The sequence below is a fragment of the Genypterus blacodes genome, unplaced genomic scaffold (assembly GCF_046128005.1).
Source record: "Genypterus blacodes isolate CSIRO-AG114 ecotype Tasmania unplaced genomic scaffold, CSIRO-AGI_Gbla_v1 ptg000147l_1, whole genome shotgun sequence".
Classification (NCBI taxonomy): domain Eukaryota; kingdom Metazoa; phylum Chordata; class Actinopteri; order Ophidiiformes; family Ophidiidae; genus Genypterus; species Genypterus blacodes.
In genome coordinates, this window is record NW_027466949.1 from 1187811 (window position 1) to 1202490 (window position 14680).

Below are 14680 nucleotides of genomic sequence, written 5' to 3' on the forward strand. Positions count from 1 at the left end.
CGTATTGTGGTGTATTATGCTTTGTTTAAAAGGCCCTTTAATGGTGCATGGCATAATGTTTGGAGTAATTGCACAAGAACGTTGAGGTGATATCTCATACCAAGCTGCAGCCACCGGTTTCCTGAAAATGATGAGAGCAGATTTCAGCAGATATCAGCTCTGCTCAGGTTCTCACTCGGCTTGAAACCTCTATTTTCTTTCTCTCTCTTTTCATGACCGTATAACCCCTAAGAGTCTTTCTCCTTTTGTCAGTATATGAAACAAATTCTCTCTCAGCGTGTTTGGCCTTGGTGGAGGTATACAGCATAATGTTCCTCTACTTTTCTGAATCTAACTGCTCAAATAAGAACCAAACAAAGTGGATGTGCTTGGAAGTGAATCCGTCAAAGACAGATGGACCTTAGATAACATTCAGAGCCTCCTCCTATAACTGGACAAATGTTGGGAGAGGATTTAGAAAAATGGAGCAGTGACAGTCATACAGGCTGTTTGTCACCACTTTGTGTTTGAAATGTCCCTCACACTGTTGCGATGCTTTGGTGAGAATGACACCGAGATGACGCCGGTTGCCATGATGGATGCGAGCTGCAATATTCTGCCCCCTGCTTGGAGAGATAATGGAGTGAAAGTTTACACGGTTCAAAGTGAAAACGCAGACGTTCCCCCGGGCAATAAAACACAATTGATTTGACATCATCTAAACGAACTGGCAATAAATGACATAATCAACTGCCGTTAATAATGTCTTCAGCTGATCCATCACCGCCTCCATGCACAGTATAGAGTCCTGCTTCTGCTGTGGCATCATGAGTGTGCATGACGTCATTGGCTTCCTGTGCTGTCGCATCATGTCATGTCCATGTACTTCACACAACATGGTACTTACAACACCGCCACACCCCCACCGCACCCAAGTCAACCGCTTACGCTGTACGTACGTCGACGGCTCAAACGTGACCCTCTGCTGTCCAGCATCTCCACCACAGGGGAACAATAAAGTTACTGTTCCTGTACTATACATGTAATTTGGGGGAGAGTTGAGTAGGGGGGGGGGAAGTGGCGTAAATAATTGCGCAGCTGTGCAGGACACAAAAGGACTCAGCTATCACAAGCACCGAGCAAACAAGTACATAAATAGATAATGAAATAAATAAATAGCCACTAATTGCCCTCATCTCGCTCCACGGCCTTATTTTTAACACAGACGGAGCCGTAACCAGTGTTCCACATGTCACCAGTCTCAGCCCACCGCCCACAATCAAGCTGACCAATAACAGAGCAAATAAATATTTTAAGTCATCTAGTTACTGTAAAAAAACCAAAAAACAGCTAATTCATGCCTCTTGCTAATTTCAACACTGGACGTTTTGGTGATCAACATGATTCCTCAGATAATCGAGGAAAACATCATCAACTTCCTCTTTTTGTTTTGTCTTCTGTGCATTTTTGTAATATCATAACACTTTCAGTTTCACGTCCTTATGTGGCAAGACAAGAGTTTTTGAAAGGAAACAAAACATATCTCTCGTCCAGACATACAGTTGCTACACGATCGGACGTCACTTCGGATCCATCAACCACCGTCTGCAGCTCCTAACAGCTGTTTCCTCAAAGACAGTTTCACAATTACATTTCTGATCTGCTGACACGCGAGGGTCGATTCCAGTTCCAGGATTCTTTGTTCGCGCATTTCTGCCATCACGCCATCAATCATCACACACTGTCAAATATATGAATGATAACTAACATCCTTACATAAGTAGAGCAGAGTGACTTTGACAGATTACAGCTAAGAGCATTTTAAGTCTAAAACTAAAAATGTAAATTGAAATGATAGGAGCTTAACAGTCGGGTCCATACATACAATCCCAAACAAAAACAATTGTAAGTACTCAAAATACTCAAGTGTTCTCAGAATGCAGCTATATGAATATGAAATCATGATGTCACACGAAGGTTTTATAACTTGCTTTCAACATTTTCATGTATGGCACAAACCTCAGTAATTGTCCATGTTTGTCCTTCATGAATAAAAAAGTGAGGATGCTTTACACTCTCTCTCTCTCTCTCTCTCTCTCTCTCTCTCTCTCTCTCTCTCTCTCTCTCTCTCACACACACACACACAGACGTATCTCGGATCACGTGACCGGGCGCGCAAATCGAGGCTTTAAAAACCGCCCGCTGCCACAGAAAAAAATACACACACACACACTTGCACACACTCACGGCCAGACGCACACACGGCGCGCTGCCTGGCTGCTTCACTGTCTCTCTGACACTCACACGGGAAAATCACCACAAAAACAATTTCAATTTAATTTGACACTTTCTCTCTGTTTTTTGGAAGAGGGTTCAGAGGACAAAGCAATCTGTCTCACGAATATATTTAATATTCTTTATTTTTATTTTTTTTGACGTCATGGAGCCTGGAAATATATTTATGCTGAGAAACTCAAGGTATGTTTTCCATTTTTTTAAAATCTTTTTATCAGATTGTTTATCCTTCATGACATATTGTTTTAACATATATATTATATTTTATTGACTGGTCCTTTATTGCTGCTCTAATGGGCTTGAAGCTGGAGGCAACATGAAAGCATCTGACAAAGCTTTACACTTTACAGCTCCTGTCACGTTCAATTACCTCACAGCTTTATTACTGCATAAAAAACACAACATCTCCATGTTTGAATCATTTGACAGATAGTTGAACTCTTAATCATGCCACTCCCTCCATGTCTAGTTAATTCAAATGATTACTGGAAGACAGAAACAATAGATAAATGCTTAATGACCTCCTTTAATTAATAAGAAAGAGTGGCTGACCTACATACTTAATGCAGTGATTCTCCCCAGAGGGCTGCACAGGTTTATCATCAACTGTTCACTTTCCCACTATTGTCTAGGATGCATCTGCTGTAGTGTCAGCTGGCTGGTGCACAGATATCACCCAGCAACAACTCATATCCATACATGACACCCATACTCTCTGCATTCATTTGGTTGAAGACTTATTTCTCAGTCAGTTTGCGTATTTAAAGATCATTTCTGTGTAGAAGTATCCAGATGCGTTCAGCTTTGTGTTTGTAAACGTCTGTTTTTCCCCACATAGATGCCCTTTGGTGTGAGTTTAAAGCTGTTACATCATCCGTCTGCGCACTGAGCCCTCTTGCAGCCATGAAGCCGGCATTGCGCAGGCTCGCGGGAACCACAATGACCACGCTGACTACAGGTGTGAGGTATCTGGGCTCCAACGACGTGAGCTACGACGACCCCTCCGCCGACCTGGCTCTGATCAAAAACAGGTTCAACTTTGAGAAACCTCACTCTGCGCCCATCAGCAGCTCCCTCCCCGGGCTCCTCCCCGGGAACAAGGGGGTCATTTACGCCGGCCTCCCTCCCGTTTACCCAACTAACATTTCAGACTTCCTGCTGGGCAATGGCAGCTCTGTGGATGGCGGCGGGGCGGCGCAGTGTGCGGAGAACGTGGTGGACAACATGGAGTGTTTCATGATCCTGACTCCCAGTCAGCAGCTGGCAGTGGCCATCTTGGCCCTCACCCTGGGTACGTTCACTGTGCTGGAGAACCTGGTGGTGCTTTGTGTGATCCTGCACTCGCAGACTCTCCGCTCTCGCCCTTCCTATCACTTCATAGGCAGCCTGGCCGTGGCAGATTTAATAGGCAGCATCATTTTTGTCTACAGCTTCCTGGACTTCCATGTTCTCCACAGGAAGGACAGCCCCAATATATTTCTATTCAAACTGGCTGGGGTCATCGCCTCCTTCACTGCTTCTGTGGGCAGTCTGTTCCTCACTGCCATCGACCGCTTCATCTCCATCCACAGGCCGATGGCTTACAAGAGCATTGTGACAAAGACTAAAGCAGTCATTGCGTTCAGTGTGATGTGGTCCATCTCCATCATCATCTCTCTGCTCCCGCTGATGGGCTGGAACTGCAAGCGTCTCAACTCTGTCTGCTCAGACATTTTCCCTCTGATCGACGAGAACTATCTGATGTTCTGGATTGGAATGACAAGCATCTTAGTCCTGTTTATCATCTACGCCTACATCTTCATCCTGTGGAAATCGCACCACCACGCCGTCCGCATGCTGAGCCGGAGCTCCCAGAGGAGTGTGATCGTCTACACTGCAGAGGGGACTAAAGTTCAGACAGTGAGGCCCGAGCAGGCCCGGATGGACCTCCGACTGGCCAAAACACTAGTTCTGATCTTGGTGGCCCTCATCATCTCCTGGGGCCCTCTTCTTGCCATCATGGTGTACGATCTCTTTGGGAAGGTGAACGACTTCATCAAGACTGTGTTCGCCTTTTGCAGCATGCTTTGCCTGCTCAACTCCACGGTAAACCCTGTGATATACGCCATGAGGAGCAAGGACCTGCGCAGGGCCTTCGTCAACATCTGCCATATGTGCAGGGGAGGCACGCAGGCTCTGGATAACAGCGGCGAGAGCGACTGGCACAGCAGGAGTGTGAGAGGCACAGTGAACCGGCCCTGGAAAGACGGAGCCGCGCGAAAGACTAGAGCCAAAGTAGCCCAGGTTACTGTTTCTGGAGTAACTGATGCGTCTGCTGCAGAGTCGGTCTGAAAACAAAGCTGACATCATCTGATAACCGTGAAGGAGAGATATGGTGGAGAAGCCCTGACTCAACTAGTGCACTGCTCTATGACTGTGAAATGTGCCAAAATGACTTGGATACACAACTACAAAATGAGAATCAAAAGACAAATGTGTTTTGTTTAGTTCATATATTGTTATTATGGAAACTCTGTATGTTGCAATGTGAATAAACCCTCAAACACGTGTATTTATTGTGGTTGGAGACATGTTCAGGTTAATCTGAACCATCCAACTCCATCCGTTTGCTATAATAACAGTATTTGCTTTTATATTTCCCTGTGATTCTTTACTATGTACCACCACGAAACGAGTTAATAAAGGGGAGAGTTTCCACTTCAGTTTGAACGTACAGAAAGTTACAGATTTCAGCTTTAAGTTCGAAAAAATATGGCATTTTGTTGGGGTTTATAGCCACATTGCTGATCAAACTTTACCATTATGCTGCTCGTCCTTTCGAGTGACAACAGATTGAATTTAAGGAAATCATTATCTTTCTAGTGATTTGAAATCAAACAATTGAGGATTTTGTATGATTGGTATATTGTGACTTTTTGGCAGTTTAACAATGTTGTTCATATTTTCTCTATTTATTGTTTGTAAGAAAAACAGTGAGTCCGGATTTGCAGTTTGATTGGTGTTATTGCTCAAATGAAGTTTGTGTTGTGACTTGGGGGATGTTACACAGCTGCTTACTGTACGCGCTTATGTGCCATGTTCCCGTGATGCATTCATTGTGACATTGTGTCCCATAAGCTTGTGCATAAGCAGAGGACGTTCATTAAAAAAATAATAAAACAACTGTGTCTACTTCATTAGCTGTGTTACAATTTACCTTCATCTTTTCCAGCAACATGATAAACTATCTAAATCTAGTAATTGGTTCTAATTTTTAGACATGAGGGTTTAATATGTGACTGAATTAAGAATTAATAAGTGAGATAATGTAAAATGTTTTAGTTTAAAGAAAATAATTAACCAAAGAAATCACAGCAAAAGGCTCCTGAATGGCAAAGACTGTGATTGTATTGGTAGTTGTGTGATGTCGCCCTCTTGTGGCGTGAGAAGAGGCAGAATTTGGGCCATTTTCAGAACATAGAGATAAAATAAGTTGTATTAACGTAATAATTACCAAAAAATCGCAAAAAAACACCAAACTCACCACTCGTGAATCACACATTCATCTTATTTCGTACCGAACGCAATACCGTGACATTTCCCGTGTTCGTCGGTGTTATCATCGCCTCCGCCGTTCGTTCGCTCGCGCGGGACTACATAAGCCACAAAGCGTTGCGGCATATTTAACTTGTGACGTCACGAGCCGGAGGAGCCGACACACAGCTTCATATCAAAAACAAGCAGCTAAGTAGCGCTAGCTCGCACCGTAACTACCCGCACTCAGTTGGCCCACAGCTGGCCCGCCGACACTGCAACTTTTGGTACGCAACTTTCAAAAACAACACAAGTTGCCCAACGCTCTTCGACCGGTCAAGTTTCTCCGTAAGAGGTAAGAGGCAGTTTGGTGAAGCATAAACTCTACCCGGTGGCGACCACAGCTAACGTTAGCTTTGTTTTCAAGAATTGATTATTGGCTAGCCGACATAGCGTGCTAATGTTAGCTTGCTAGCAGATATTTCAAACATTTAACTTGGTAAGAAGGTGTTGTTTGAATTAGCAAACGCCGCTAAAGGGTTGTAGCTTAGCAATGTACGTTAAAATTAGCAGTCGGTACTAACAGTGGTTCTGGTTTTAAGAAAATAACTCGTAAAATTGTCCAGTTATGTGCTGTTTGGGCATTTAAACAAGCTTCCCCCTTTAACTCAGCGAAGCCATGGCGTGTGGAGCCACCCTGAAGAGGACCATGGATTTCGATCCGCTAATGAATCCCACGTCCCCGAAAAGGCGGAGATGTATCCCCGTCGCCCCATCAGCCTCATCCTCCCCCAGGAAGTACTTGAGGATGGAGCCTTCGCCATTCGGGGAGTCGTCGTCGAGACTTAACGCAGGTAAACGTGACGAATTCTCCCGAGAGGCTTTAATAACAACATGGAGGGCACAGAATCACGTCATTTTTGTTTTCTCATGATTGACAATCTCCCTTTTTATGGTCTTCTTTTGTCCAACTAGAACAAATCCTCCACAGCATCAAGCAGGAGTACAAACGCATACAAAAGAGGAAGCATCTAGATGGAAGCTACCAACAGTCGGAATGCTGCTATTCTCCAGAGTCCCCATCCCAGTCCTCTGTTCTACCAGGTTAGATGAGTGACAACAGTGAGAGAACAGCTGACACGTTCATCAGCACTTTGTCTGATTTCCTCCTTTCTTTTTTTGGTATGCAGGAACATCTGGAGGCGTTTCTCCGACTAGGAAAGAGCAGCCGTTATTCACTCTTAGACAGGTGGGAATGATCTGTGAACGCTTGCTGAAGGAGCGGGAGGAGAAAGTGAGGGAGGAGTACGAGGAGACCATGACTTCCAAACTGGCAGGTGAGGAAGAAGCTTGGAGAAGTGTGATTGTTGTGTGAGGTGTTGGTTTGTTTGTTCCAGCGTTTCCACTCAGGATTTTTTTTCTGTTTTGTTTTACAAATTATTTCATTTTTGACATTTCTAACTACTGTCAGGATTCAGCAATCTTTGCCAAATTTGATCTGATTTCATTTTAATGTGTGACCCGTCCTGTAGATTGTAGAGGTTGTATTACAAAATGACCTATTTTATTCCTGCATCTCGTCTTATGATGTCAACATTGTCCTTTAACACCGGTGACTCATCATTTGTCCCCTGTCCTAATTGTAGAACAATATGACACGTTTGTGAAGTTCACACACGATCAGCTGATGCGACGATTCGGGGAGCAACCTGCAAGCTGTGAGTTTTCCTTCCTTCCCTTAAATTGTTTCCACATTCTCTGTTCTTTGGGCGTTGGACAAAGCCCTGGATCCCGACCTGGATTCCATCTTCTGAAGTTTGAAAGTAACACGTGTGTGCTCTCTGTTCTCATTTCATCGCCGGCTCTCCCCAGATGTTTCCTGAGTGTGGCACAGAACCTCTGCAAGACCGCCGCTCTCTCTCTCTCTCTCTGTCCCAGCTACGCTGTGACACGTGGAGGAAGAAGAGAAACCCCCACCACCTACACCACCACCCTCCCCCCCATTAATGCAAGAGATTCCGTTCAGCTAGTTGAATGAAACTTTTCTTACTGTGCCATATTTCTGTCTCTGGGCAAAGGTTTATATGAAGCTATTGTCAGTCGTTACCACTCTGTTGTAAGCAAATAGGTGCTTCCTTCCGTCAAAACAAAATGGACCCAATCTCTCTCTACCAGTGGCCTGTTCCTCCTGCTGTACATGCATCCACTTATTTCACTTTTGTAATGATTCCCAGCATTCCAGGCTTTGTCACTCCTTTATCTTTGTTACATGTGTATATGTGTGTATATATATATATATATACATTGATGAAGCGGTGTAAGATTTCACATTAGGTTTGCTGGTTAAGTATGAGCAAGTTGATGAGCCATGTTGGTATTGGAGACATTTTTTCTGCAGTTTGCCCTTCATACTTTGCAGTTAAGTTGAACATAATGGGTGATTTTCTTTTTTAAATTTTGTTTTCCCCCTCCACTCTGTCAGTGTTTTTATTTATTTTTTGTTTTGCTGGTATCACCTTGAAATCAGTGTAAACCAACAATAAACTTTTAAAGAGTTGAGCTTGGCTGTGTCACTATTTTGAGATTGATGACTTCAGGTAGACTGTAGTTATCAATTGGAACATTACGTACTTGACATGATTGTACTCAATTAAAATTGAGGGACAAGGTGTTATAATGCATCAAAATGTTAGCTGAATGAGTTTAATGAAACACTACATATCATTTATTTGACAACAACTTGCACATCGTGAATCTGCGAGCCAAACATGAGAGAGTTAACAGAATCCTCAAAGGTTCGGTCAGCAGCCTCCCCAGGTGAGTCGAGCCACGTGGTCCGTCTTCTGTCTGGTGGATTTGATGAAACCCAGGAATTCCAGCTCGGACACAGCTTGGATGAATCGAGCGCTGGAGAGCAGTTAAGGTGTTTCCAAAATGAGGTCGCCACCTGTTGCACTGAATTGGGAAACATTTATGTTCCTGTATTTCTACTTCTCACCCCCAAGCATTATTATTCACAATTTGTTTACAAATCCCTATGGAGAAAACAAAAGAAGTCCTTAGAGCTGGTAGAAGGATACTGTTTGACTTCATCCACTTTGCCGAAGTTGTCAGAATCGGGGTCGTTCCCCTCAGCGGCAGAAACCACGGTGGAGTACGCCTGGAGAGACGTTCAGAGGAAAAGGTCACATTGTATGTGTGCTGTTATCTGTCTATTGAGGTAAAGTCACATTTTCTTTACGTTAGCGAGTGGAGGGTTTTGCCCTTTGAACTCCTCGAGCATCGACACGGATTACGCTACACGTATTGTTAAGATGAGACTTCATTGATCTGACAAAGTCTACCCTACAGAGTGTGAACCACAATGTGACTGAGAATTTGTAAAGCAGAATTATTACAGTTATAAAGATTATCATCCCATTTTTTACTTTAAAGAAATGAGTTTAAACCTGAGCTCAAATGAAACTCACCTGTAGCCAGTCATAGAGGTTAATCAGCCTGCCGCACTCCAGATGCAGCTTGTGCACGATGCAGATATCAGGAGCAGCGTTGGAGACGGACCCGTCCTCTGTCCTTAAGCTGTCATTCTGAGAGATAAGAGGAAAATGCTGAGATAAGAAGTATTCATAGTAAATGGCGAGTATTGTGTGAGGCGCATGTACCTGCAGGTAGTGGTAGGGAGTGCTGAGTGCAGCCTGGATGGAGGTGCGTGGCGTGGCGTTGAGGTGGCGTCTCAGGGCGGCGGAGGAGCTGTAGTAACACACCTCGTTCAGCGTCTGGGACTCTGGCGGAGACAGGTGACTCCTGGGGTGGGAGGGACAGACGCATGCGGGACCAGTGAGTCTTCATGCTACATGTATACAATTCACTGTGCGGTGTTGTCGGTAAGGTTAATAGTTTTACCTCACGAGGCTGTCGATGAACTCGGTGGCTTCGTTTCGTGCGATCTCAAACGGACTCAGCTTCTTAGTTCTCCGAGACTCCTTCATCTCCAGCAGCGTCTGTAACAGATGGAAGTGTCAAGACCGTGGATAGTCTCTGTGCAGTGGAGTTGATCCCCTTTAATAGTTGCTAAGCTACCTTCTGCAGCTGGAAGAGGTCGGTTTTCTTCTGCAGACTTTGTGTTGGAGAGCTGATTTCCTCCTCGTTGGCGGCGGTTTCTTCTGTGGTTTCTGTTAGGAATCAGGCGACAGATAAGCATCAAGGAAACTGGATGACAAATGGAAGCACTGTAAGATTTCCAAAATGGATTCCCGGCTCCATCATCAGCTACTTACTGTCCGGCTGTTGAAACTTAGTAATCAGGTCTTGCAGTTGGACGAGGGCTTTCTTTATCCTCTTGGACTTGACGGGCTCCAGGATCTCGGCGCACCTCTGCAGCGACGCCACCAGCTCGTCTTTAGCCAGCATCCTGGTGGACAACAGGCAGAACAAAGTGATTTTGGAGCCATATGATGCAATACATAAGATGACTGTACATATTGATTTATCCCAGCTTACCCTACGAGCTTCATAGCCGACTGGTAATCCTCATTGTCCCATATGTTCTTCTCCAGGCATAACAAATGGAGCTCCCTGATCTGGAAACATACAAACAAAAACATTACGCCTGTTGTCACGTGATGTACAATTCGCGAGTTTTTGACAACAATGACTCGCCTGTTTTCCGAGGGGGAACCGTGGCAACGACGCGGTCAAGCTGTGGAGACACCTCAGGACGGGGTAATAGTTCTTGTGGTATTTCTGGAGGCCCTTTATCAGGTTCTGACACACCACCTAAAAACACAAAACAAGATATAAAACGTTTAGAAAAATGCCTAAATCCCGTCCATGTTTGTGCAGCGTTTGGTGGTGAGATGAAGGTGAAGAGAGGGTACCTTTACATGCGCGTCATCCATCAGCAGTTTCACCTGTTCCTGAGGCTCTTGATTCTCCACGTAGCTGCAGAAAACACACAGGCTAGACATTTAAAAAGCTCTGCAGACCAGTCCAGCACATTAAAAGTAAACTGTGTGTGTGTGTGTGTGTGTGTGTGTGTGTGTGTGTGTGTGTGTGTGTGTGTGTGTGTGTGTGTGTGTGTGTACCTCCTGAATGATGGCAGCTGCCTGACCCTCTCCAGGTCCTGGTGACTGAGCTGCATCACGTGACGCATGGCCTCCTTCTTCTTACAGCACAGCACGCTGAGGGGCTGAGAGTGGAAGTGCTCCAGCAGGGCCAACTGCAAAAAAAACAGCAGCAGAAGCGTCTTACTCGCATTTGTGTATTTCTGCGGACGACCTCAAAAGGAAACCTGACGCCGTACCTGCACGCCCTTGATGAAATTCCTCACGGAGAAATCGTGGTAGAGGAAGATGCTGATCAGCACCAGGAGCACCTTGCTGCTGAGCTTGAAGGGGAACTGGGGCGTCAGGATCAGCTGGAGAGAGGGAAAATGGACAGAAACTTCCAGATGTTACACATGGCAAGATAAACAAATGACAGCTGAGGAAATTTGCTTGAAAAACATGCGAGCCTGCCCATACGTGCCCCCCAACATGACTGTCCCACCTTGTGTATGACTGTGGCCAGGTGCTGCGTGCAGGAGAGAGACTGAAAGAGCTCGATACACAGCAGGGACGACACGGAGTGAGGCAGCATGTTCTGTATGGTGCTGGGTGATGTGGCAATACCAAAAATGAACATCAGGGGAAGCTGTTCAACATACCGGCTGTGGAAAACAGAACACATAAATGATGTAAATCAGTGATGACGTTGCGTCTTACGACATTGTGTGAACTTTATTGTTACATTTTTACAGCTTGAATTTGATACTTTTAAACATTTTACAGTTGCATAATGTCGCAAATTATTTGGGTTCAGGGTCAGAGAGTCACAGAGAGTTCCTTTGTAGGTTTCTGGTTACCTGCTGATGAGTATGAAGTCCTGAAGAACTTTGGGGTTGAAAGCCTCGAAATCTTTAAAGATAATGACAAGAGGAGGCTGCTGCTGCTCTTCATCTCTCGAGGGAGAACTACGCTTCTTTCCAGGAGTGACGATGTTGGTTTTCTGGAGAAGAGACAAAAAAAAAGATGTAAGTGCTTTTATTTACCGTAATTTTCGGACTATAAGCCGCGCCTTTTTCCCCATTTTTCGACCCTGAGGCTTATATGACGGTGCGGCTAATCTATGGATTTTTACAGCTAACGGCCACTAGGGGAATATCTAAATCTATGGATTTTACAGGTTACAGTCCTCCGGAAGGCGGAAGTCCTCCGGAGGCCGGAAAAGAGCGCGCAAAAGTAAAAGTGGAACCGCGAGTGGTATGAGAGACAGAACGACAGCGAGACAGACGGACATTACGAGAGCGAGACAGTTTGTGAGACACCCTCATTTTGGAAATTGATATTGCCTCGTCAAGCGCTGTAAGCTTTGTTTTTTGTTATGGTACTACTGTAGGCTATAATGTAGATCAGTGGTTTTCAATCTTTTTCATGCCAAGGACCACTGCTGTAGATCACTGCCGGTACGTGCGCTGGGAGCGCACCGTTTAAGTTTGAAAGTAGAAAAGTTTGTGTGTCTGAAACGCTATGTGATACAGTACAGTTTACACAGCATAGTACATGTTCTGTAGCTACTATTGCACTAAATGGTAACACTTGAAAACGTTATGCAAATATGCAACTTGTTTGTTGAAATGTTAATAGATGGGAGCTTCCTCAAACAGCCGCCTCTTTCCCGACAATACCCCTGTGCACGAACCCTTACATATGGTAATTAAACATTAAAAAACCGGCGGCTTATAGTCCAGTGCGGCTTATATATGTACACATCATTCAATTTAGCTTCTGCGGTTTATAGTCCGAAAATTACGGTAAATCATTTTTTATGTAAAATTCTGTTGCCTAATAATGAATGTAAGAGTAGTTGTAACTAAGAAAGCCTCATGGCCCACCTTCGCTTTTATAGTGTACCAGTCCCTGAGTACACTGAGGGAGCAGTGCATGCTCTTGTGCAGCTGGGGGCTGGTTGGGTGCTGCTCTGCCTCTTCATCATCCTCATCGTCCACGGACACAACTGTGCCCATAAGCCTCTCCAGAACCTTTTGCATCAGATGCTTCAACGCTACAATAACAAAGCACATACATATGGATAAATATCCTCAAACTAATGCTGCTCCATCGTGCAAACTATCAGAAACATACGTGGAACCTTCACCCCTCACCTCCACACTCTTTGGCCTGCACAGAGGCCACGTAAGGAGTGACAGACTGCTGGAGCAGCTCAGACAGACTCTGGAAGGTGATGTCATGGTCTGGAACATTCACACCTGAGGGAGATATCAAAGCAAATTGTTTCCAAATAAGCCCAGATCACAAACCGATAGTCTGACCATTTATAAAGGACGCCAGACGGCACAGCACCGGCGTACCAAGCACCAGAGCTGCTGTGGGAATCTCACTGGCCCTCATACGTGAGGCCCAGTCTGCGTTGTCCTGCCGACGAGTGGACCAGCACTTCCTGGTGAAGTCCAGCAGGCTGTCGAGGATCTTTCTGTTGAGTTCATCCTGTAAAACCTGACACACACACACACACACACACACACACACACACACACACACACACACACACACACACACACACACAATTAAACCCTTTCTACAAAGTGAATCCAACAGGTCACACTTGATGAAGGACATTAGTTCTATTTCACCTCTGTGTCCCTTTTGATTTGGTCCCACAGATCCTGACAGAGTTTGAACCGCAGCTCTCTGTTCTCTTCCCCTTCGCAGCCCTGAATGAAATAATCCTCTGCCGAACAACAAAAAAGAAAGACATAAGGTTGCGGAAAGCCGATATGATATGTTTTATAAATGAAAACAAGGCTGACTCTCATATCTTGCACGTAACTTACCTAAACCCAGCGTCTCCTTCTTCATCTTGGCGCTAGGTTTGAATACAAAGCAGCCCTGAAATATGAAGGTTAACGCCAAGTGTCAAAACAAACGTAGAAATTACCAATTTGTGGTTAAGACTTAAGCTATTACGAGGTTCGTGAAGTGTAGCAGTTTAACCTTACCTTTGATAGGGAAGACGTCGACATTCCAGCGTTTGTAAAACAACCTCATAAGGTGACAAATTAATGTTGAAATTAGTGTTCGCTTAGCTTCTGATTTTCAAATCTATCGGCGAGGTGACTGAGAAGACTTCCTGTTACGTACTTTCCGCCAGTGTGACGGAAACAGTTGTGTTACCGAGCATAAATTGACAACCGAATTAAACAAAAAACTTTTGTTGTTTTTGAAAGATTTTAACGATATCATAATACAATATATGACAAATATTTAAATGTAACTGTTACAATTAATGGAATAAAGCAAAACGTGTCCTGGCCCCGATAGTTCACGCTTTTTAGTGAACGGTTCCATTTTTAAAGCACATATTCCATCCTTAGACGCCCACTCATCTATTATAGATCCCTTTGTTTAAAAAATATGCGTTCCAACGAAAGAAAAGTGCACATTTTGAATACTTCCAGAAGTATTATGTCCTAACTGTACGGCATTTCGACGTAAATGGTGGTTAACATATTGCACTATTAGTTTAATGTTTCTACTCTGTAAGCACAAACGCGCAATGCAGCTTTCTGTATTATGAAATGTTAATAGGAAGAGTGTAAAGTATGTAGTCATTATTATGCCTATATGAATACAATTTAAATAAGACATCTATATAACTATTACCATTTAAAGTCCAGGTAAAACTGTGTTGTGATGGTTTATCTATTTTTGAAAGTAATAAATGTACATGAAAACTTTCCCCCCACAAAACAAGAAACAGTTTGGTGGCAAAAATATATACATTGCCTTTAATACCTGTTACCTGCTTAATTAGTCTATGCAGCTGGAGCTCAATC

General features: G+C 44.2%; 3 protein-coding genes across 3 annotated transcripts; 2 read left to right on the forward strand and 1 right to left on the reverse strand.

Annotated features, from left to right (window-relative positions):
* Positions 1-2192: 2192 nt before the first annotated feature.
* Positions 2193-5436, forward strand: LOC143012400 (cannabinoid receptor type 1B-like). Its single transcript, XM_076165500.1, has 2 exons — positions 2193-2457; positions 3113-5436. Exon 2 carries the CDS (start codon positions 3178-3180, stop codon positions 4603-4605), a length of 1428 nt encoding a protein of 475 aa, XP_076021615.1. The 5' UTR covers positions 2193-2457; positions 3113-3177; the 3' UTR covers positions 4606-5436.
* Positions 5437-5957: 521 nt separating this feature from the next.
* Positions 5958-8344, forward strand: LOC143012501 (akirin-2-like). Its single transcript, XM_076165642.1, has 6 exons — positions 5958-6142; positions 6460-6641; positions 6763-6891; positions 6978-7124; positions 7434-7505; positions 7660-8344. Exons 2-6 carry the CDS (start codon positions 6467-6469, stop codon positions 7668-7670), a joined length of 534 nt encoding a protein of 177 aa, XP_076021757.1. The 5' UTR covers positions 5958-6142; positions 6460-6466; the 3' UTR covers positions 7671-8344.
* Positions 8345-8466: 122 nt separating this feature from the next.
* Positions 8467-13991, reverse strand: orc3 (origin recognition complex, subunit 3). Its single transcript, XM_076165645.1, has 20 exons — positions 13844-13991; positions 13679-13733; positions 13478-13575; positions 13196-13340; positions 12989-13093; positions 12719-12888; positions 11690-11832; positions 11335-11494; positions 11090-11203; positions 10872-11005; positions 10665-10728; positions 10447-10563; positions 10288-10367; positions 10065-10198; positions 9868-9959; positions 9691-9788; positions 9450-9591; positions 9258-9374; positions 8868-8947; positions 8467-8694 (listed from the first exon to the last, which is right to left on the reverse strand). The coding sequence occupies exons 1-20, from the start codon at positions 13865-13867 to the stop codon at positions 8589-8591; spliced, it is 2178 nt and encodes a 725-aa protein (XP_076021760.1). The 5' UTR covers positions 13868-13991; the 3' UTR covers positions 8467-8588.
* Between the last annotated feature and the right edge of the window lie 689 nt (positions 13992-14680).